Genomic DNA, 22,317 nt, shown 5'->3' with positions numbered 1-22,317 from the left:
TGTCTATCACGCAGGTGTCACAGGGTGGGGGGGTGTGTGTGTCTGCAGGTCTGCGTGTCTACGGGCAGGGGTCTTCATATGTCCTTCTTTCATCTATGCTTTCATCCCTTCATCCACAGACCACACTGCTTCCCTCCAGAGCAGAGCTAGCATGTCAGTGTGTGGGTGAAGCGGAGTTTCCATGTGTTTGCAAAGGAATGAGTCAAGGAGTGAATTACAACATTCTCTGGTCATCACATGTCTGTGCTTATCCATCGGGATCTGGTGATGCATCCCAAGGTGGGGAGTGGTCAGTGTAGGGGCCTCTCTGTGCATGCAGCCTGGGCCCTGGTGTCTGTGCAGTGGGGCTGGGCCAGGTGGGATGGGCAAAAAGTGGGAGGGCAGGCTTCCAGGGAGGATGGGGTGGTGTGGGGGGTGGTCACAGGCCTGCCCTATTGGAGGCCAGAGAAAGAACTGAGGTGGGGTAAGGATCCAATCACAAGGAGCCTGGCTGGCCCAACAAGGATTCGGGTCTCCATCCTAAGGTAACAGGGGGCACCTGGGTGGCGGTTAAGTGTCCGACTCTTGATTTTGGCTCAGGTCATGATCTCACGGTTCGTGAGTTTGAGCCCCACATTGGGCTCTATGCTGGCAGCAGAGCCTGCTTGGGATTCTCTTTCTCTCCCTCTCTCTCTCTGCTCCTCCCCTGCTCCCATTCCCTCTCTTTCTCTCTCCCTCCCTCTCTCAAGATAAATAAATAGTTTAAAAATAAAAAATAAAGATCAGGTAATGGGATCTACAAAAGGTTTTTAAACAGAAACATAATGTGGTCAAATTCGTATCTGAGAAAATATCACTCTGGCTGGGAAGATCAAGCAGAGGAATGGAGGCTCAGAGACCATAGTGGATGGAATGTTGCAGGGGACAGTAAGGTGGTAGGGGCTGGGCGGTGGCCAGGGGATGGAGAGAAGTGCCTGGAACAGGTGGTAGCCCCAAAGATTTGAGGATGGATGCTCAGTCAGAGCAGAAAGGCGCAAGCCTCTGTTCCCCACCCTCCCCTCGACTCACAGCTGTCAATATCTGCAGATGCCAGCTTCCCAGAGGGACCAAAGTGAATGCGGATGAATTTGCCCTGTGGGCAGAGGAGCAGCGTCAGTCAGGGCCCTTTACCTCCCTGCTGCCCATCCCCACCCACCTCTCCCACCATGGCCACTCACAAAGCGGGATGAGTTGTCATTCCGCAGGGTCTTGGCGTTGCCAAAAGCCTCCATGGCAGGATTGGCCTCGATGATTTGATCCTCGAGGGTGCCCTGGTGACAACAGGATGACGGGTCTGTCAGTCCTGGTGCTACCAACTAGGAGACCAGGGTACCTGATGGTCCTGCGTATCAGCGAATCCTGGACCACCTCTGGTGGGGAAAGGGAAGGGACCTCCCAGGGCTCATTATTATTGTCTGCTCCCACTAGCACTGGCCCCACACTTACCCCAGTCTTTGTGGCCAGAAATTGCTGGAGAGAGAAGGAAGATGCCATTAGAAACTATGAGGTCTCGCCAGGCTAGGGGAGGGTGGCAGTGGTTAGCAGGACAGACTGTTAGACACCCAAACATGTAGCCCCCAACCCCACTCCCCATGCCCAACCCTGTCAGCACTGTTAGAAGGAGAAATGCTAGAAAGTGGGAGCAAGCCTGGCCCTAATCAGGCACCTGAGGCAAGGGGCTATGTCTCAGGGTCTCCTGCTGGCAGCCCTTCCCCTCCTCCAGCTGTCTCTGGCCTCTTCCATGTGCCTCCCCCTCCCATATCTCCCATATCCGGCGGCCCCTCCCCCTAAACCCTGGAGCTTCCTGACTGACTAAAGTCTACTCCTCTTCAGACCCCAGCTCAAATGTCCCTTCCTCAGGAAGGTGTCCCTGATGCTCTGAGGCTAGAAGAGCCCTCTTTCTGATCGACCCTTTTTACCCCTCACCTCCCACTGTGAGAGCCCTTCTTTACACTTCTCCATTGTACTGTGATGGGCTGCACCTTGACTATACAGCTGATAGACAAAATAGCCCTGTCAGGCGCATATTATTAGCCTTAATTTGCAAATGAGGAAACTAAGAGCAGGGAAGTGATCTCCAGGCCACATGGTGAGGGGCAGAGCAGGAACTGAGCCCAGGCATCCTGCCTCCCATGACACCACAGACACCATATGTCTCATCTAGAGGGACTTGCTGAATTGAGGAGGTTTCCCTCTCTTACTCTTCTAGCCTCATCCTTGTCTCTCCTCTGTGTCCTTTTCCTTCCCTTCCCCACCCTGGCTCCCTACAGCCTGGGAAGAAAGGGAGAGAAAGGAAGGAATGGATTCTAGAGTGACAGGTGCCAGGCCACCAGGGGACTTTGGTTATTCGCTCACCTCCAGGGAGCCCAAGACTTAAAAATCCCCCCAGAGACACTGTTAGAGGGATGGAGGCAGGAGGGAAATGGCAAGAGCCCCTCCCACTGAGCTCCACCCCACACACTCAGGTCCAGGCCTTTTGAACAGGGCTCTCTATGGCAGATGTGGTCAAATTTGGGGCCAAGGGGAGGGGGGCTAAGGCTCTGAAGTTCCAGCATCCATAGACCCTGTGAGCCAGCCTTTCTTTCTACCCTGTCTTGCCTTTCTTTCTACCCTGTCTTGCCTGACACCCCACATACACTCCACCATGCAGGGCTCCTTCCTGCCCCGCCCTTCTTAGCTGCACCCCTGCCAGCTCTGGCCCTCTCCCTGCCCTCCGTTCCTGTTACTGGACCAAGCCCCAACTTTCTGCAGCATCCTCAGAGACACTGTGGGGGTTCAAAAATGGGGTAGGGAAGAGAGGGAGCAAAAAGCACCAAAAAGTCAACAGCAAAAACAAAACAACTACCACAACAACAAAAAACAAAACTGAAAGGGAAAAAAAAGAAAGAAAAAAGCCACACAAGAAAATCAAATGGGGGAAAAAGAAAAAATAAAAACAACTTTAAATGGAAAAAAAGAAAAGAAAAAGAAGAAAGAAAAATGCCCCAGAATAAAGCAAGGCTTAAGAGGACCAGGAGTGGGGGCTGTGTAGAAGGTGGCTTAGGGCTTCTGGAAAGAAAAGACAGTCCATTTTGGGGTGGAGGGACACACATAGAGCTCTGAACAGCTGGTCTTGGGGGCTAGGAATGGATGTAATACTTGGAGAACAAAAACAAAACAAAACATTGGTCCCCCACTGTTTCAGAAATTTCAAAAATCCATACAGAAATCACAGGGTGAGAAATTGCCCCCTAACTCTGGGTGTTAGGAATGCCAAATGCTGTTGGCTCTGGTTAAACTCCATATAAGCCTGCTTTTTGATTGACAGCAGGTAACGATGTCTTTGCTGCACAAAAACCAAGAAAAAAAAATCACTTCATAGTAAAAGCTTGTTTGGTAAACTTTTTCAAGATATGAAGGTCATGATGGAAAGGGAAATTATATAAAGCGTTTAGGAATAGCTGTGGTCCCACCCCTGTGTGTTACAGATAGAAACGCTGAGGCAGGCCCAGAATTGGGTCACACGATGTGGAAGGGCAGTCACAGCCTTTCTCTTGGTCAAGCCTTGCTCAGGCCAGAGTCCGCCACCAGGGTGGGAGGCTCAGGCAGGGCTAGAGGCTCTGGGGAATCAACTTTTTTAAAAGGAATTAAAAAAAAAAAAAAAAGAAGAAGAAGAAGAGAAAGAAAAGAAAAACAGTGAGAAGCAGTGGGGAGCAGAGCCCGCATGGGCGAGTCTTACGGCCTTCTTGCCCGGCCCATCTCCCAGGGCAGCGACGATGGCAAAGTACTGAATGACCCTCTTGGTGTTAACCGTCTTACCGGCCCCCGACTCTCCGCTTAGACGATACAAACATGAGTCACCAAAGCCCATCTGGTCACCCTAATTCCTCCCATCCCCCAACACCCCACCCCTCAAGCAAGGCTACTCTGTCTCCCCCCCACACCCAGCTCCCAACTCAGGACCCCCAACCCAACATTCTCCAGAAGAGATCAACCCTCAGAGGTGCTGGGTTGTGTAAAAGCAAGCCAGCATAGAACATCCCTGTGAGATGAGAACACATATGATGATGTCACTGTCTACTGAGCACTAATTTCATGCCAGATACCAGGCCAAGTGCTTTACCTATATTGGCTCATTTAAGCCTTAGAAACCCTGTAAAGCAAGCACTACTATCACCCCCATTTTAGGGGTAAGGAAATGGGACTCAGGGAAGTCACATAAATGTCCCTGGTGTGTGCCAGGCACATATGTTAACTCACTAACTCCTTAAAGCTCTGTATGATAAGTAAGTAGGATTGTTCTGCCTTTGTTGATGAGACGCAGGGGCCCAAGGGTACCAGCAGAAAGTGGATATGTAAGAACTTGAACCCAGGTCCTTCTGGTTTTAAAGGCCTTGCTTTTAACCATCAGGCTGCACTCACACACACACACACACACACACACACACACACACACTCATACACAATGTCCATATTGGCTTGGCTGGACATGAACTTGGACATGAACTCTACCACTTTCCCAGGGGGGCAAATGAAACATCAAAATAAGATTCAGAAATAAGGAGACTGTAAGAAAGAAAGGGAAAGTAATTTCCTCCCTCCCCTTGAGCCAGAATCATAATTCCCCAAAGATTAAGGTGGGAGAAGATTCCAGGCCCTGGGGAGAGGGACTATCAGGGCTGGTGATCACTCTGGTGTTTGGGTATCCCTTCCCTGTCCACCACCCCATAATGCATCTGCCCAGAATAGGGGCAGAGAAAATGCTCTAATTTGGCTTCAGAAGGATACCAGATCCAGGTGGTAAAAGCCCTACCCTAAGCACTTTGGACTCAACTCTGGGAAATGATTTTAGTTCCACTCCCCTCCTTCCAGGTGGTCAGCATTTCCCACCACACCCCCAGAGCCCCACACTCACGTGATCAGCATGGACTGGTTCTCTCGGTCTGGAGGAAAGGGGAAGAGATAGACAAGTTAGCCAAGGTGAGAAACCAGTCAGTCAGGAGTAGAACACTTTGGGTATCTGTGGCACTGGGGCAACCCCTCCACCACCCAGGGCCAGAAATGGGAAGGACGAGGTGGGATCATCCAGACAGTGGTCGGCTCCCACTTCGAGAGACAGAATGCTACGCTAGAGTGTCCAGCAGCATCAAAAGGAAAGCAGTGCAAGTGGAGGGAAAGGGGTCCTTTTACAGAGGCCTCCCTGGAGCAGGGGTGGAGGTCTTAGGTGAGGGAGAGGAGTCAAGGCGGCTCTTACTGCGCAGCATGTCATTGTAGGCATTATCTGCCACTGCATATATGTGGGGTGGGGCCTCCGAGCGGCGCTTTCCCTTGTAAGCAGCCACCACGGAGGCCGTGTAGACCGGGAGCCATTTGTAGGGGTTGATGGTGACACAGAAGAGGCCCGAGTATGTCTGAGGAGAAATTATAAAATGGGTTATTGAAGGCCAAGTTCCCATCCTCAATCCCCAGCCCTCACGAAACCGTGACCCTTGCAATATTCCCCAAGGAATCACTTAAAGTGCCCTGCCATACGCTCTGTGGCTGTCCTACCCGCCCCAGCCCTTACTCCGGCCCGCAGCCCGTAGCCCCACCTCCACATTGCCAAGCCCAAGCGTCTAGCTGCAGCTCCGCCCCTACACTCTGGTAGCCGAACCTCCTCTAGCCCCGCCCCAGCCCGGGGCCCCGCCTTCACAGCGACAAGACCTCACGCTGTCCCACCTCTAGCCCTGCTCCTTGCTCCTCCCTCCCCCCCCCCCCCCCGCCCACTCCCCACCGTGCAGTAGCGCTTCCCCTAGCCCCGCCCCTGCCTCTTTGGCCCCACCCCCACCGAACCCAGCCTGGCCCGTGGCTCACGTAGATCATCCAGCGAGCATAACGCTGGCGCAGGTTGTGTAGCACCGCTGCCTCGTTGAGGTGCGTCATCATGGCCATGTCCTCCAGCAAGTCGAAGCGAGGTGGGTTCATGGGCTGCAGCTCTGCTTCGCGCACTAGCAGCATCTGTCCGGGAGACCGTATCATAGGAGACCTTAACGTGGGGTGAGGTGGTAGGCGGGCAGCAGTTGACTGACCTCTGACCTCAGTCTCCTATGCCCTCCCAGACCCCTTTTTTCATCCAGTGCGCCAGCGAGCTGCACCCGAGGGGCCAGAGGAGATAATCCCGGAAGAGGGGAGCCAAACCTTCTGGTCTTTGGTCTCCACATTGACTCTGCCCCCAGTTGCCTCCGACTTGATCTCGGCCTCCACGTAGGCATCCTGTTCATCAGGTACCCAGACCCTCTTCCTCCCTGGTTGGGGGAGAGGAGTGGGGCTTTGAGAAAGGCTGAGGCACATCGAACTGGGGTTCCCAAGCCTTGTCCATAAACCTCTGCCCCTCCCATGAGCCCCTGTCAGGATGCAGGAGTACACAAAGATCCTTCCAGACCCAGGATCCTGGAAGGGCAAAGCTGGGAGGGTCCATAGGGACCTTGTCAGAGGATTCCCTGACTGAGGTAATAGGCCCTCACCACCCTGGATTACATACTTGGGTTCAGATTCCTGCTTTTGCCATATCTACCCTGCAAGTTCGGGGAAAACTCTCATTCCCTCTGGGCCTGTTCCCTCAAAGGCAAAATGTTACGGGCATCTCCTGATGGAGAAGGCCTCAAAATCAGGCACATAATTCTCAGGGGAGCTCTGCCTCCCCCATTTTGCTGAAGACCCAAACCCACTTCTCCTAATTCTGTGGCTTGTGTTCCTTCTTGCCTGGTCAGCTGGTCCCACAACTTCAGGGGGCCCATATCTCATGGTGGTTAAAGGCATGGACTCAGATAGCAGACCACCAGGTTCTGTTTCCTGTCCTGCCACTACTAGCCAAGTGCCTTACTCAGGACCAGCTACATAACTCTCAGTCCCCAGTATTACAATGCAGCACCCCTGTTAAAAAATCATTAAACACTGGGGCCCCTGGGTGGCTCAGTCGGTTAAGCATCCAACTTTGGCTCAGGTCATGATCTCACCGTTCCATGGGCTCAAAACCCTGCACCAGGCCCTGTGCTGACAGCTCAGAGCCTGGAGCCTGCTTCTGATTCTGTGTCTCCCTCGCTCTCTGCCCCTCCCCCACCCACACACGCTTTCTCAAAAGCAAACATTAAAAACAAGTTTTTAAATCATTAAACGTTTCAATATGGTGAGAGCTGAGTGTTAAACAGAAAGGCCCTTCTGAGGTGATGCCCTGTGCAACTGCAGAGGTTGCACACCCATGAAACTGGCCTTGGCCCTGGTCCCCAGCTCCCAGGTTATTGAGATGATGCATGGAAAGTCATTCACTCTGGGCCTGGCACAAAATAAGCACTTGATACACATTGCCTATTGTTATTATTGTCCTATGAGCAAACTAGGTCATAAATAGTAGTCTTTATTCCTGTCTTTGGCTTTAGCTCTATGGAAAACACTAAAAATAACTCCAGCACAGGTTTTACGGACACCAGCCTGCATACTAATCACTCCCATCTCAGAGGCCTCGGGCTCCAGCCACAGACTGCCGCTCTGGGAGACAGGGAATATTGTCCCATTTTACAGAGGAGCAAACCATGGCTTGCTCACAAACATGCAGTGATGTACACAGAGTCTCAGGGAATGTACCCTTAAGGACCCCAGACTCTGAGGGAAAGGGCCAGGGCTAAAGCTTTGAAGCCACAGTTCCCCTTCAGCCGCTCACCCCTCCCCACTCCTGGTCTGAGTCTATAAGGGCAACACCATGGCCGTGCCCTTCTGCCTTCACTTACCATCCCACGGGACAGTGTGCACCTTCATCAGATCCTGGTAGCCCTGGCGGAGGTAGCGGGCAGACTCCCCAAGTTCACTCACATCCATCATGGCGGTGGCACTGAGAGGTGGAAGATGAGGGACTAAAAATCTTGGAGGTTCAAGGCAATCCAAGGCATCAGGCACTGGAAGATGGCTGTGACGGAGGAACTAAGGGACCCAGGGACCCCAAACAGGGGTGTGATGCAAAACCCACAAGGCCTAATACTCAGTGATTCCTCGGGGGTCCCCATCTCAGCCTCCCTGGTGAGCCCCCAACACACATACACACACACACTCAAACACCAGAGCATCCTTTCCCAGAGATAGAGAGAGACTTGTGCCCACCCATGGGTACCCTCACCCTGTGGTTCCAACCTCAGCCCTGATCACCCACCTCAGCACATGGTGAGGGCTGGGAGTTGGGCTACCCCTTTTATTGCCACTGTCAAGGTCAGCAGAGGAGAGCTATGTCAGCAATCTCCACGTGTCACAGCCCCCCCAGCCTGGCCACAGGACACAAAAGGCAAATTCCCTTTTATCTCCACCAGCACGGCCCCTGGGCTATTTTTACCTCCCATTGTCATGGGATCACAAAGGCGGAGAGAGACACTCTTAGTAAGAGAGAGGGAGGTTGGGATTCAGAGACTGATGGGGCAGGGACAAAGCCATGAGAGATCCGGGAAGACTGAGGAGCCCAGAGAGAGAGAAACTGAGTCACAAGGAGTCTGGTCCACCCAGAAAAAGGCTCACACCCCCAGAAACAAAGAGCAAGGAGACTGAGTGAGAGGAAACAACAGAGTGCCTTCTGGGACTATTTGGCACAATCCTCTTTATACACCCAGGGAAACTGAGGCCCAGAGAAAAGAAAGCACTGGCAAATCTCACAGATAAGTAGTGGCAGAGACCAGATCAAAAAGAGAAGCAGAGAGAGTAAGATATCCCTCTCCAGTACCTGCATGCTCTTACCTCCTACCTCTATCCCCATCTCCTTGGGGTCCCCTGGGGAAATTGTACATGAAGAAAACTAGACCTGTGACCATACACGTAAAGAAATGATTTGGCTGAAAAGAAAGCAAAAGGAGGAAATTTAGAACAATTAGAAGGCATTCAAGATTCCCAGGAAACCAACTTCCCACTCTTAGCCCCCTCCTGCCCCCCACTCTCAACAGGGGTTCAGTGTGCTGGCACTCAGTCTGCCTGATACGGGCTTTGGAATACATCAGGGCACTTCCAGGCTGTCCTGTCCATCACCCCATTCAGGCCCTGGTGACACCACAGAAATTTATGGTCAGAGAATCAAAGGATCCTGGAACTCGAGACAGTGGACACATAGAACTACACAGGTTCAGAGCCAGGATTCCAGCCAGATGTCAGGCTGTGCCCACACAGAGAAACTCTCTGTACCATCTGGCTACCAATTCCAAATATGCATATACCTATATTCTATAAAATATATAGAAATAACTTCAAAGACCCATTTTCAACCATACATAGTTCAAAACCAGGTAAGCTGATAAAAGTAGAAGAGTGGTCCTCTGAGGGAGAGTAATGAATGGACGAGGCACAAGAGCAGCCTCTGGAATGCAGGAAACACTATGTACTGAGCAAAGAGCAGTGTGTTCACTCTGTAAAACGAATTGAGCTGTACGTTCAAGATGTACCCACTTCACTGCATGTATGTTACACAAAAACTTTGTTAGAAATGCATGGCCAAATTTGGCAATATCTATTAAAATTACAAATGCCGAGACCTTTTTAGGAATTAATCCTCTAGATACTCTCCAAGTTATGAAATGATACAGCTCTCCTTTGGGTGACATTTAGATTGTCCCCAGTCTTTTTGCCATGATAATCAGGGATATAGTGAATATTGCCATACAGTCTGAGTTTCTGCAAACTAAATACACCCTATTCAAGAAACAAATTACCAGCAACCCCCCTCTTTCATTCACCACTCCCTCACCCACCATCCTGACTTCTAATGTCAGATTAGTTTCCAAAATTTCTATGAATGGAATCCTACATTATGTATTCCTTTCTTCTTTTTCTCCACATTATATTTGTGAGGACATCGTTCTGTTTTGATTCTCTTCATAGAGCATACGTTGTTTCTGGCCTGCCTCCCCACCAACTAATGGGCAAGAGCTTGGTCTATATCCCCAGCACCTTACAGAATGCCTGCACACAGCAGAAAGTCAGTAAGTGTGTGCTGAGTAAGAGCATGAACCCAACTTGATAGATAGTTTAAGATTATAGGGTTTTGTTAGGCACCTGGGTGGCTCAGTCCTTAAGTATCTGACTTCAGCTCAGGTCGCAATCTCACGGTTCATGAGTTCAAGTCCCACATTGGGTGAGCACAAGCCCCGCTTCAGGTAAAACACAAGCACCACTTCAGGTGAACCCTATTTCTCTCTCTCTCTCCCCCTCTGCCCCTCCTGACATTCTCTCTCTCTCTCTCTCTCTGCCCCTTGCTCATTTGCACCCCCTTTCTCTCTCCCAAAAAAAATTTTTTTTTAAAGATTACAGGGTTTTGGGGCAACTGGATAGCTCAATCGGCTAAGCATCTGACTTGTTTTTGGCTCAGGTCATGATCTCACAGTTGATGGGTTCGAGCCCCACATCAGGCTCTGTGCTGACAGCTCTTCCCCATCTCTGCCCCTCCCCTGCTCACTCAGTCTCTCTCTCAAAAACAAACAAACAAATAAACAAACATCAAAGAAAAACATTATAGGGTTTTCATCTCCTTATTTAGAGAAAGCCCAAAGAGTGGGAAAAACTCTGCTTGCTGTTTGAAGATGCTCAGAAAGCAGGGCCTTCTTTCTTAGGGCCTGAGCAATAGAATTAGCCTGGAGAATTAGAACCTCTAATGAGCCTAGCCTATACCAAATATAATGTGGGTCTGAATTCTAGAATTATCTGTTCAGTGTATAAACCTGGGGCTGAGAAACCAACCAAAAGAAACGGGTCTAGAACTGTAAGTTCACTTCTACTACACAGGGCACACCTTCCTGCTGAGATGAACACACAGACAAAAATGACGAAGCAATGGGGAAACCCAAGAGGCACCTAAGACAGGCACGAAATGCCACAATCTGCAAGGACGTAAGGCACCAACCTTAAATATATGAAGAGCTGTCCTGTAGCATACGAAACCTGTGTGACTTGTGTGTCCTCAAGAGCAGGCCAGTGGGGTGGTTACAAGGAAGCAGAGTTTGGATACATACACAGAAAAGGGTCTTTTCATACTCAGAGCCTGTCAGCCATGGAAGAGGCTTCATAGAAGAAAACGAGCCTGCTAACAGCAAGGAGGAATCAAGCAGAGGTTGCACAGGGCTTGAAGCTTTGGACTGGGCAACCTCTGAGATCTGCTCCAACTCTAGGATTCTAGGATTCTAGGATTTTAGAACCTCCAGAAGCTTCGTTTCTTCACCACCGCCCTCTCATCCCAACCAACCCACCCACTGAGTAGCCAGTGTAGACACTCCAAATTTGGTCTTTCTTCCTCCCTTCTCTTCCCAACATTATGAGCACAGAGCCAGGACTATATGTACCTCAGTTTCGAATCCTGGCATGTTAGAATCGGTATCACTAGAACCCTGAAGTGCTACAATCCAGGGGCAAAAGACTTGAGGCAAATATAACAAAATGTGTACAATGGTTTCTTAATTGTTCTCTGTACTTTCCTGTACCTTTTCTATTTCTCCCTGCCTGCCACCCTTTTCTCCAATTCCAGTTAAAGACAGCAGGGCATTAGGAATCAGGAGCATCAGGGCTGGAAGGGAAATCATCTCGTCCAGACCCTCTGCTTAGCTGAGGACACAGAGGCCCTGATGGGGACAGAGGGAGCCTGGGCCAGACTCCAGGATCCCACTCCTGAGGTTAGCTCTCTACCCAAGCACACGGAAACCAGCAAAGGAGAAGGCAGCTATGGTGAGGACTGGCATGAAGGCATCTGGGTCACCTGCAGCCTGGCCTGCGGTGTGGGGTGTCCACCCTCCTCGGCTTCAGAGACTCTCTCCAGAAATCGCTCTAAGAACCACGATCTTCAAGGGACTTAATTAAGATGCTGATAGTGCTAGGAAGGACTGTCAGGAAGGGCTCAGCCTCAGGCATTCCGGCCTCAGTGCTCCCAGGCCCCAGACCGGCCTGTTGCCACCCTCAAAGACAGCAATGGTGTAAATCCCCTATTTGCATCCCCCACAGAAAAGCCAAGGAACCTTGGGCCTGACTAGGAACAGAGTTGGGAAGGAGGAGCAGGATCCAGGGTAGAGAGTAAAGCGGTGAAAGATAGAGATAGGCAGTCTTAGGATATGGGGAGCTGGAGCCAAGCCAGATACCATGGCCTCCGCGTCCCCTATTTCTCTCCATCAAAGGCCTCAGATAAGCAGTTTTGTGGGGTCCTGGAGCTCACAGCTTAGTAGCAGCCAGAACTGGAGGCAGCTGCTGAGTTGGGGCTATTGGGGGAGATTCCCATGAGCAATGAGCTGATGGGGCAAAGCCCAAAAGGGACATACTACCTCTGGCTTCTCTTCTTCTAGCCCAAAATGCCACTGGAGGAGCTGAGTATTGGAGAAAGCAAGGGCAGGTAGGGAGACAGAGAAGATAGGATTTGGGAGCCAGCCCCAACCGGAAATGTATCTGTCACCAATGCTCCTCAGTCCCTGGAAATCCTTGATAAAGACATTGAAGGACTCTGTTAAAATGCTACCTCAGCTGGGAGGATCACATAGATTCAGGTGAACATGCATCTGGTGCCTTCTATTCTGTGTCCAGGATGGGAACCCAATACTCTCTGTCCAGGAAAAGAAAGACACCCACAGGAGATGTCAGAATGGAGGGATGTGAAGGACAAGAGCAAGTCTGACACCCAGATGGACAAGGAGAGGGGCATGACAACAAGGTCCCTTCCCTTATAGAGCGGCAGTCAATGAACAAGCAGATACAGTTTCTAAGGTAATTCAAGATCGTGGCACAGGATATAAAGGCACTACAGTAACGCGGTGGAGGGTCATGGGGGTGGGGTATACAGTACTCAAGTTGGTCAAGGATGTGGGGCTCTCTGAAGAGGTGCCATTCAAGGTGAGACCTGAGGGACGAGAAGGAGCCACACAAAGAGCCAGAGGAAGAACATTCTGAGCAAAAGTAGTAGTAAATACAAAAGCTGTGAGGCAGAAAATAGCATGGTGCGTTTGATGCCATCACAATGCTAGTGCCGCTGGAGTGGGAACAGGGGGAGAGTTTTATTTTATTTTTAATGTTTATTTATTTTTGAGACAGAGAGAGAGTGTGTGAGCAGGGAAGGGGCAGACAGAGAGGGAGACAGAGAATCCCTAGCAGGCTCCATGCTGTCAGCACAGAGCCGGATCCGGTGCTTGAACTTACGAGTACTGAGATCATGACCTTAGTCAAAACCAAGAGGTGGATGCTTAACTGACTGAACCACCCAGGCACCCCTAGGGGGAGAGTTTTTTAAGGTAGGGTCACATAGGTAGGCATGAGCTGGATCACTGAGTCTTGTAGGATTTGAAAGGGACTCTGGACTCTATTATATAAAGAACAGCGAGAAGCTGTCGGGGCAAGAGAGTAAGTGGTCTGAGGTTTAATGATGACCACCCTGACTGCCATACAGAGAACGGACTGGAATGCTGCAGGCAGAGCAGCAAGGAGGCAGTGGTCGTCCAGGTGAGAGGAGGGCACCAAAGGCAGAGGAGAGGGGACACAGAGCATGAGCCCTAACTCCAAGGCCAGAGCAGTCACACAGGTGGAGGCTTGGCCACGGGAGGCACACAGGGAAGGGAGGCCAGGTGGAGCAGCTGGGATTAGACTGTGAACGGCCTCAGAAGCCAGATTAGGGTTTAGCGTTCTCCTGCAGGAGTTGGGGAGCCATCAAAGGCATTTGTATTTTATGTTTCTCATCAAAGAGCTCTGAGCAAGGACATTTGACAGCATGGTCAGATTTATGTGTTCACAAGATCCCGGTGGCAGCTGGTGTGGAGGATGGACTGAAGGGGCGAGACCGGTGGCAGGAAGACTTACTTAGGAGGTGGCTGCCATAACAGTCCAAAAGCAAAGCAGTGAGGCGCTAGAGGGGGGCCCTCCCCTTGGCACCCTGTGGGTGGGGGGGCCCCTGCTCATCCAAGGCTTGTCCCCCTCCTGGGGCCCTGGGCAGCTGCAGAGAGCCCGAGTGGGCCCCGGCTCTGATGCTTGAGCAGAAAATAGGATGAGGGCTGCCAAAAGGCATCAGGGGTGTTTATCCGGAGGAGAGATGCCTCAACGTGGTAAAAGGTTACTTGGTGGGAGGGGAGGTGGGGGGGGGGGACCAGCTGTCCCCCATCCTCACAAAGGACAAAGGAGCTGCATCAAGAGGGAGGGAAGTTAGATACAGACTCAGCAGCACAAACTCTCCCTTTAAGAGACCCCAGGGGCCTCCTGGATCACTCCTGACTGCCCTACCTCAGACTGCCCTAGAAGAATCTGGGGTGTGGCTGCCCCAGAGAGAAATGTGCATGTGTCACCCTCCTGGAGATAAACAGATGGACGGAAAGGCCTTGATGCTGGACTGAAGTGGTCTGGACCCTAGCACAGGCTCTGGTCTGGGGCTGTGATTTGTTGTATCCTGGAGTTCAATCTTTGCCTTAGGCCCTCACTGTCTAGATAGCTCTCTCTCTGCCTCTGCCCACACTCCCAACCAGTCTCTGTGTTTTTAGCATGAGGTGGTCTCTTGTATCTCTCATGGGTCTTGGTCCTTCTTTGTCACCCTGTCATTCTCTGCCCTCTGAGACTCTGTATTTCTTTGTCTTGACCTCTGACTCAGTCTCTCTAGAGCTGGGCTGGACTGGGCCAACCTCCCACCCCCAGTGGGCCCTCACTGGTAGAGTGCCCCCATGTAGACAATGCTCGGGCCCAACGCCCAGGCTGGAACAGGTGACAGCAGCTGTGGATCTATCTATAGCTCCCTTGCCCTTCAATTGTTCCCAACTTCAAACAATGGCTGGGCCCTGGATTATAGACACCCCCCACCAGACTTGCTGAAATGGATCCTAGGGGGCAGGGGATGAGAATCACGAGGCCCACATCGTGATCTCTTGTAAGTATCTATCTCTGTGTGGACCTCCATGTTCCACTTATAGCTCTGGGCTAGAAGGCCTTTCAGCTCAGAGGCTGTGTGAGTAAACGATCAGTGGATAAGGGAGAAAAGTGTGTGCAAACAGCAGGCCTGTACTTGGACATGTGGGTGTGTGTGACGTGTGTTTCCCTCTTCCTGCTTTGGTTGACAGACACGTGTGGACACTGGGGTGCCAGTTCCGTGAGGGCAAAGACCTAATCTTTTTTATTCAACGTTTATTTATTTTTGGGACAGAGAGAGACAGAGCATGAACGGGGGAGGGGCAGAGAGCGAGGGAGACACAGAATCGGAAACAGGCTCCAGGCTCCGAGCCATCAGCCCAGAGCCTGACGCGGGGCTCGAACTCACAGACCGCGAGATCGTGACCTGGCTGAAGTCGGACGCCCAACCGACTGCGCCACCCAGGCGCCCCAGACCTAATCTTTTTTATTCTCTGCTGTATCCCAGCCTGAACCTGGCCATGGTGAGTGTTCAATGTACATTTCTTATTTTTTTTAATATTTTTTTTTTTTTTGAGAGAAAGAGAGAGCACGTGCACACACGTGAGAGCAGGGGAGGGAGAGAGGGAGAAAGAGAATCCTAAATAGGCTGCACGCCCAAGGCAGAGCCAGATCTCAAAACTGTGAGATCATGACCTGAACCGAAATCAAAAGTTGGACACTTAACTGACTGAGCCACCCAGGCGTCTCTCAATATACATTTCTTACCTTGGCCCTTAGGGAGAGTAAGGGGGTGCTATGTAGTGACAGGGCTCAAGCATGAGAGGCAGTATAGGGTAGTGATGAAGAACACCTTAAAGTCAGACTGCCCGGGATTGAATCCTGGCTCTGCCAATTACCAGCTCTGAAATCTTGGGAAATTATTTAACCTCTGAACAATGGAAAATCGTAAAAAAGACCTACCACAACACAGGATTCTGATGAACATTATATGAGTTATAACATCTGAAGTGCTTAGTTACAATAGTGCATGCCAGAGGAAAGACTCAGTAAATTACTGTTCTTTACAACATATATCATTAAGTGAAAAAAGCAAGGGGCAGAAGAATGGATGGGATGTGCTATCGCTCATGCAAAAATGGGGGGATAGAAGAGTCACGTATTTACGTGCCTACCTATGGAGGGACCACCTTTGCTGGTAAGAGCAGTGGCCTCTGGAGAGGGGAATAGGCGGCTGAGGGCTAGGGAAGGGAGGGAGGCTGATTTTCTTCTTGCTTACCCTTTTATACTTTTGAATTTTGAATCATGGGTATATATTACCTAGTTCTTAAGGATTCGCTAAATGAATAAGATTCACTTCCAACATGATCCTTGAAAAAGCAAGCTCCTATTCTATGCCAATGGGGAAGGCCTGGTGAGGGCCAGTCCTCAGGGTGTGGGCTCATTGACCTCAGCCCTGGGTCTGAGTCTATGGGTCACCCTCTTTCCTCCAGCCCAATAGCAGGCAAGACACATCCATGCAAAACCATCCCAGAGCAAATGGTAAGCCAGAAGGGAGGCTTTCCAGTTTCTAGGCCAAGCAGCAGCAGAGGTGGCAGGGGCGGTGGAAACAGGCTCCTGCCCTCTTCCCTGGCCCCAGACCCCAACTCTTCAGCCCAAGCTATTCTTAGAGACTAGATAATGCCAGCAGTTGCTGCTGTTCATATTAGCCTCCAGAACCACTAGCACTGACAGGCCCAGTGCTACCTGCACCCCCTGGTGTGCTGGCCTCTCTGCCAGGTGTGGGCATCCTGCTGCTCTATCCTCTGCACTGCAGAGGCCACACATATTCCGGCCACCACAGGTAGGTGAGGGGACTGGGTAGTAGTCTCCCACAAGACTCCCCTTGCCAGGCAGCTGGGTGGAACAGAAAGGGTCAGAGTGAGGGGTATCATCGTGCTGATAGATATTCTGGCCCAACCACAGGTTCCAAACTATGCTTAGAATATGAATGGGTCTATGGACACAGGCTAGACAGAAGAGCTGGGGTGAAGGGAGGGCAGAAATAATAGCATGGAGGGGGCCTGTGTACAGAGGAGGGAAAAAGCCAAAAATAGGTCTAGGGAAGAGATGGCAGAAGAGGGTCTGATAGCACTGGCTCTAGAGCAGACTGTCCAGGTCTGTATTCTACTTGCTATGTGACCTTGAGCAGGTCTCTTTTCCTCCTGGAGCTTCAATTTCCATTGTAAAATGGGCATAACCTTATTTCATTTGGTTGTAAAGCAGAGTCAATTATATAATGTATATAAAGAGCTTAGCCTCTGAGTGCCATACATAAGCACATATAAATGTTTGGTGATTTTATCATTAGCTCCATAAAGTCAGTGATGTTTCTTTTTTTCAGCTTTGCACCTGCAGGCACTAGACTGGCACACATTAGGAATGCCTCTTCAAGTCCTTGCTCTGCTACTTACAAGCTAAGTGACCTTGAGCAAGTTACTTAACCTCTCTGAGCCTTGGGTTCCTTCTCTGCAAAATGGATATATAAAGAATACCTCATAAATGTTGCTGAGAGAAATAAAGAAACCAAAGTGCTTATCCCAAAGTAAGAGGTCAGCAATGTGAACACATGATCCCTGTGAGTACATGTATGTTGGGGTAGTCTAGTGGAGGAGCCTTGGGTCTCCCATTCTGGGGACAGAATTTGAAGCAGTGTTCAGGGCAGCCAACATTCTGGAAGAGATATCCTAGTGGGCCTACCAGGTGGAAACAAAGTCCCAGAATCTTGTAAGACCACAGCCATACTACCCCCCAAATCCTATGCCACAGTCCAGGCCCTCCCTAGGATTTCAGGATCAGAACAGGTTTATCTCAGCCAGGGTCAACTTCCCATTTAGTTGAGTATAACAAACACTCTCTGATGCCCCCCAGATTGTGACTGGTTCTGGTCTTGTTCCCAAGGTCCAGGAGTCTGTCTAGTAGAGGAGACAGTCATGGAGGAGGCACAGAGAGTTCGTTAACAATTGATACAGGACATCCCAGGGGAGGGGCAACCTGGTGGAGTAGAGAATGAAGAAGGAACATCTGTCCTTCTCAGAAGACCAAACAGAGGTGGAGTGGGAGGGGTGGGAGTGGCTTGTGGCTCTGCCCTTGCCCTTATGATAGTGGTGTCAGTTCAGGAGGTGAAGGACAGAGAGACTCAAAGAATTAAGCTCAGAAACCAACCCAATGGGTCTACCCTGGGTCTCTTGAAGTGTTTAGGGTGACCCTGCACTCCTCCACATCTCAGGGAATACTGCCCACCTCTCTGTGGAGCTGGACTTTGCTAACTTAAGGGCAAAAAGCCTCCTTGCACATAGCCCTCGGGATTTTTTTTAAGTTTATTTATTTCTTTGGAGGGGGGGCATATGCACATGCAAGTGGGGGAGAGGCAGAGAGAAAGAATCCCAAGCAAGCTCTGCACTGACCTGAGCCGAGATCAAGAATCAGATGCTTAACCAACTGAGCCGCCCAGGCGCCCTAGCCCTCAGGATTTTTTATGTGGGTTGAGAATGCTGTCTTACAAATATCTCTATTGTCCTGCCAATACTTTGGGCCTTAAATTTCATTTTTTAATTGAAATTTCTTTTAGGTAATTACATATTCACAATTATAAGAAACAATACAGAGAGATCACCTGTATTGACATTGATACTATCCCCCAAGTTCATTCAAGTTTTCCCAGTTTTACATATACATGTGTGTATGTGTGTGTGTGTATTAAGTTCTATACAATTTTATCACCTGTATATGTTCACAGATCCACCACTACAGTTAATATTCTGAAGAGTTCCAACAACAAGACACCCTCCTCCTTCCCATCCTTAACCCATCCAAAATTAACCTCCAATCTGTTCTCCATTTCTAAAATTGTCAATTCAGGGGTGCCTGGGTGGCTCAGTTGGTTAAGAGTCCGACTTTGGCGTAGGTCATGATCTCACGGTTACCGAGTTCAAGCCCTGAGTCAGGCTCTGTGCTGACAGCTCAGAGCCTGGAGTCTGTTTCAGATTCTGTGTCTCCCTCTCTCTCTCTCTCTGCCCTTCCTTCATTCATGCTCGCTCTCTCTCTCTCTCTCTCTCTCTCTCTCAAAAATAAATGAACATTAAAAAATTTTTTTTTACTTGTCAATTAAAAAATGTTACATAAATGAAATCATACAGTATGTAACTTTTTAAGATTCACTTTGTTCACTCAGCATAATTCCCTGGAGATTAATCCAAGTTGTTGCCTACATCAATGATGTGTTCCTTTCTGTTACTGAGTAGTATTCCATATTATGGATGTGCCACAGTTTGTTAAAATCTTACCTGTTGAAGGATACCTGGACAGCCCTCAGTCTGAGGTGCTATCTTATCACCTGCATCCTAGGAGGCCAGGGTCACCCACATCCTCCAAATTCTTGTTCCATCTGTCCAGGGACTTCTTGAGACCTGGAAATGGGCAGATCCCACTCTGCACCCCAGCAGCCAGCTCAGGAGTTGGCACAGAAGAGGTGCCCATGAGTGCCTGCTAAATGGGCCGTGTCCACTGGGCTGGGGGCACCTGCCTCTCAAGAACCATCTTTTCCAGGGGGCCTCTCACTCTGCTCCCTGTTGCCCTTTCCACACCAGGTCCAGTGGATTTCATAACTCATGTTTCTCACCCACCCAGGCCTGGAAAAGCCTCTTCTTTCTTTGATCTCTTGGGTTTAGCTGAGCCAGGCGAATGATATAGCACAGTGCTTACAAGTTCTGGAGTCAGACTGAGTGAAAACCCTCAGTTACTCTGTCTCTTTGAGTTACCCTGTTTGTCATCTGTAAAGCAGGAATACTAATAGCACCTACTCCGTTGGAATTAAGTGAGATAATACTCATAAAAAAGGCACAATGCCTCACACATAAGTGTTTAATAAATGATCATTGCTATTCTTTTTCTTATTATCCTTTTCATCATTCCCAAACTCAGTAGAATAAACAAGAGAAATACATACCACCAATATCAAGACTATGAGAAGGTTAAAAAAAAAAAAAAAAAGGTCATTCCTAGACTCTGGGACCCCATTCTGATCCTTCTCTCTTTCCAGCTCCTTTTCTTCTTGGTGAAATGGAAGGGCAGGACTACAGCCTCCCCCTGGAGAGAGGCTCCCATTACTGGTGTCAAGGTGACAATTGCCTTCTCCCATTTATAGGGTTGTCAGTCTCACCCAACACTTCCTAGCTCCAGAGTCTCCCTATAACAGCCAGCACAGTGTAGGCCCAGAGCCCTGCCATCATCTAGCCACAAGCAGGGTCACAGGGTCATCTCCTCAAAGAGCTGCCTCTATTCTGCTTTTGTGTGCACCTGCCTATCCAACCATTCAAATATTTACTGAAAAAGAAACTTTGCTATTAATCTGGGAAACGCCAACAAAGTGTCACTTCACACCCACTAGACTGGCAAAAACAAAAAAGCCTGACAATACTGAGTCTTACTGAGGATACAATTCTAATACAACAAGGGCAATTCTAATACATTGCTGGCAAGAGTGCAAATTTATAAAACCACTTAAAAGAGATATTTGGCATTATCTAGGAAATCTGAATATGCTCATGACCTTCAACACACTGCACAAGGAGGCACATTTTAGATGGTTTATCATTTGTAACAGCAAAATACTAGACACAACCCAAGAGACCATTCACAGGAGGAAAGGTAAATAAAGTGTGGTTTTTATGCAGCGAACCTATACAGCAGTGAAAACAAATGAACTAGTTACCCTGATCAAACGGATGACTCTCCCAACATAAGACTGAAGTGACAGCAAGCTGCATGAGAATGTAAACAATGTTACCATTTAAAGTCCAAAAAACAAAAAATTGTATCAAATAATGTTTAGAAACACACACCTAGTAAAAGGATTAAAAATGCATAGGACCTACCTCACACCATATACAAAAACGAACTAACAATGAATCAATGACCTACATGTAAGAGTGAAAACTATAAAACTCTAAGAAGACATAGGTACAAATCTTCACGATTTTGGATTAGGCAATGGTTTCTTAGATATGATACTCAAAGCACAAGCACCAAAGGAAAAACAGATAAACTGGACTTCCTCAAAATGAAAAACATTTGTACTTCAAAGGACACTGTCAAGGGGCATCTGGGTGGCTCAGTCTGACTCTTAATTTCAGCTCAGGTCATGATCCGAGGGTTGTGGAATTAAGCCCGGTGTTGGGCTCCATGCTGAGTGTGGAGCCTTCTTGGGATTCTCTCTCTCCCCCACCTGTCCCTCTCCCCCTCTTGTGCACTCTCTCAAATTAAAAAAGAAAAAAAAAAAAAAAAGGGACACTATCAACATATCAAAAAGACAATCCAGAGAATGGGAGAAACTACTTGCAAATCATGTATCTGATCAGGGTCTAAGATCCAGAATATATGAAGAATTCTTATAACTCAACAATAAAAAGACAAATAACTGAAATTAAAAATGCACCCTCTCTTTTATTAAGTGAAAGAGAAACTGAGTCAAAAAGCAGTCTAGGAAGGGTACTTGTGTGGCTCAGGTGGTTAAGCATCTTGATTTCAGCTCAGGTCATGATCTTGCAGTTTGTGGGTTCGAGCCCCACATCGGGCTCCATGCTCTCAGCAAACAGCCTGCTTGGGATTCTCTCTCTCCCTCTCTCTCTCTCTCTCTGCCCCTCCTCTGCTCATGGTCCCTCTCTCTCTTTCTCTCTCTCTCTCTCAAAATAAATAAATAAACTTAAAAAAAAGTAATTTAGGAGTAGAATGGTGGTTGCCTAGGACTGGTTGGGAGAGGGGAACGGGGGATTATTGTTCAATGGGTACAGAGCTTCAGTTGGGGAAGCTGAAAAAGTTGCTGAAGCAGATGGTGGCGATATCTGCACAACAATGCGAATGCCACCGAACTGTACACTTAAGTGGCTAAAATGGCAAAGTTTACGTATATTTAGCTATAATAAATTTTTTAAGTAAAACAAAATTAGGCAAAAGATGTGAATAGACAAAGGAGATAAACAAATAGCCGATAAGCACATGAAAACATGCTCAGTATCATCAGTCATTAGGGAAATGCAAATTGAAACAAGTGACACTACCTCACACCCACTGGGATGGTCAGAATCAAACAGCCAGGCAGGAACACGTGGTAAGAATGTAAAAATTGGAACTCTCAGACATTGCTGGTGGGAATGTAAAATAGTGCAGCCACTCTGGAAAACAGTCTGGCAGTTCCTCAAAAAGTTCAATAGAGAGGGGCGCCTCGCTGGCTCAGTCAGAAAAGCATGTGGCTCTTGATCTCAGGGTCGTGAGTTGGGAGTCCCACATGGGGTATAAAGATTACCTAAATTAAAAAAACAAACAAACAAACAAACAAAAAACAACTTGGGGCGGGGGGAAAAGGTCAACATAGAATTACCCTGCGAGCCAGCAAGTCCACTCTTCGGTCTATTCCTAAGATAATTAAATACA

General features: G+C 49.0%; 1 protein-coding gene across 4 annotated transcripts in view; it reads right to left on the bottom strand.

The window, feature by feature from the left end:
• Window positions 1–22,317, bottom strand: part of MYH7B (myosin heavy chain 7B) — a 42,500-nt gene that overhangs the window by 16,137 nt on the left and 4,046 nt on the right. Inside the window, exons 1-11 of one of the 4 annotated variants that reach the window (XM_058685374.1) lie at window positions 19,173–19,776; window positions 8,749–8,843; window positions 7,761–7,861; window positions 6,175–6,281; window positions 5,851–5,994; window positions 5,252–5,408; window positions 4,913–4,940; window positions 3,737–3,833; window positions 1,465–1,488; window positions 1,197–1,289; window positions 1,048–1,111 (exon numbers count right to left, since the gene is read on the bottom strand). In XM_058685374.1, coding sequence (XP_058541357.1) covers window positions 1,048–1,111; window positions 1,197–1,289; window positions 1,465–1,488; window positions 3,737–3,833; window positions 4,913–4,940; window positions 5,252–5,408; window positions 5,851–5,994; window positions 6,175–6,281; window positions 7,761–7,861; window positions 8,749–8,822 — 889 coding nt within the window. In that variant the 5' untranslated portion in view covers window positions 8,823–8,843; window positions 19,173–19,776. Of the gene's footprint in view, window positions 1–1,047; window positions 1,112–1,196; window positions 1,290–1,464; window positions 1,489–3,736; window positions 3,834–4,912; window positions 4,941–5,251; window positions 5,409–5,850; window positions 5,995–6,174; window positions 6,282–7,760; window positions 7,862–8,748; window positions 8,844–19,172; window positions 19,777–22,317 lie in introns of those variants that run through there. The other 3 variants (XM_058685375.1, XM_058685377.1, XM_058685378.1) reach the window with 3 other exon arrangements.

This window comes from Neofelis nebulosa, chromosome 9 (genome assembly GCF_028018385.1).
Source record: "Neofelis nebulosa isolate mNeoNeb1 chromosome 9, mNeoNeb1.pri, whole genome shotgun sequence".
In the NCBI taxonomy this organism is placed as follows: Eukaryota; Metazoa; Chordata; class Mammalia; order Carnivora; family Felidae; genus Neofelis; species Neofelis nebulosa.
Note: the sequence above shows the minus strand (reverse complement) of the source record. Positions and strands in the feature narration are given on the sequence as shown.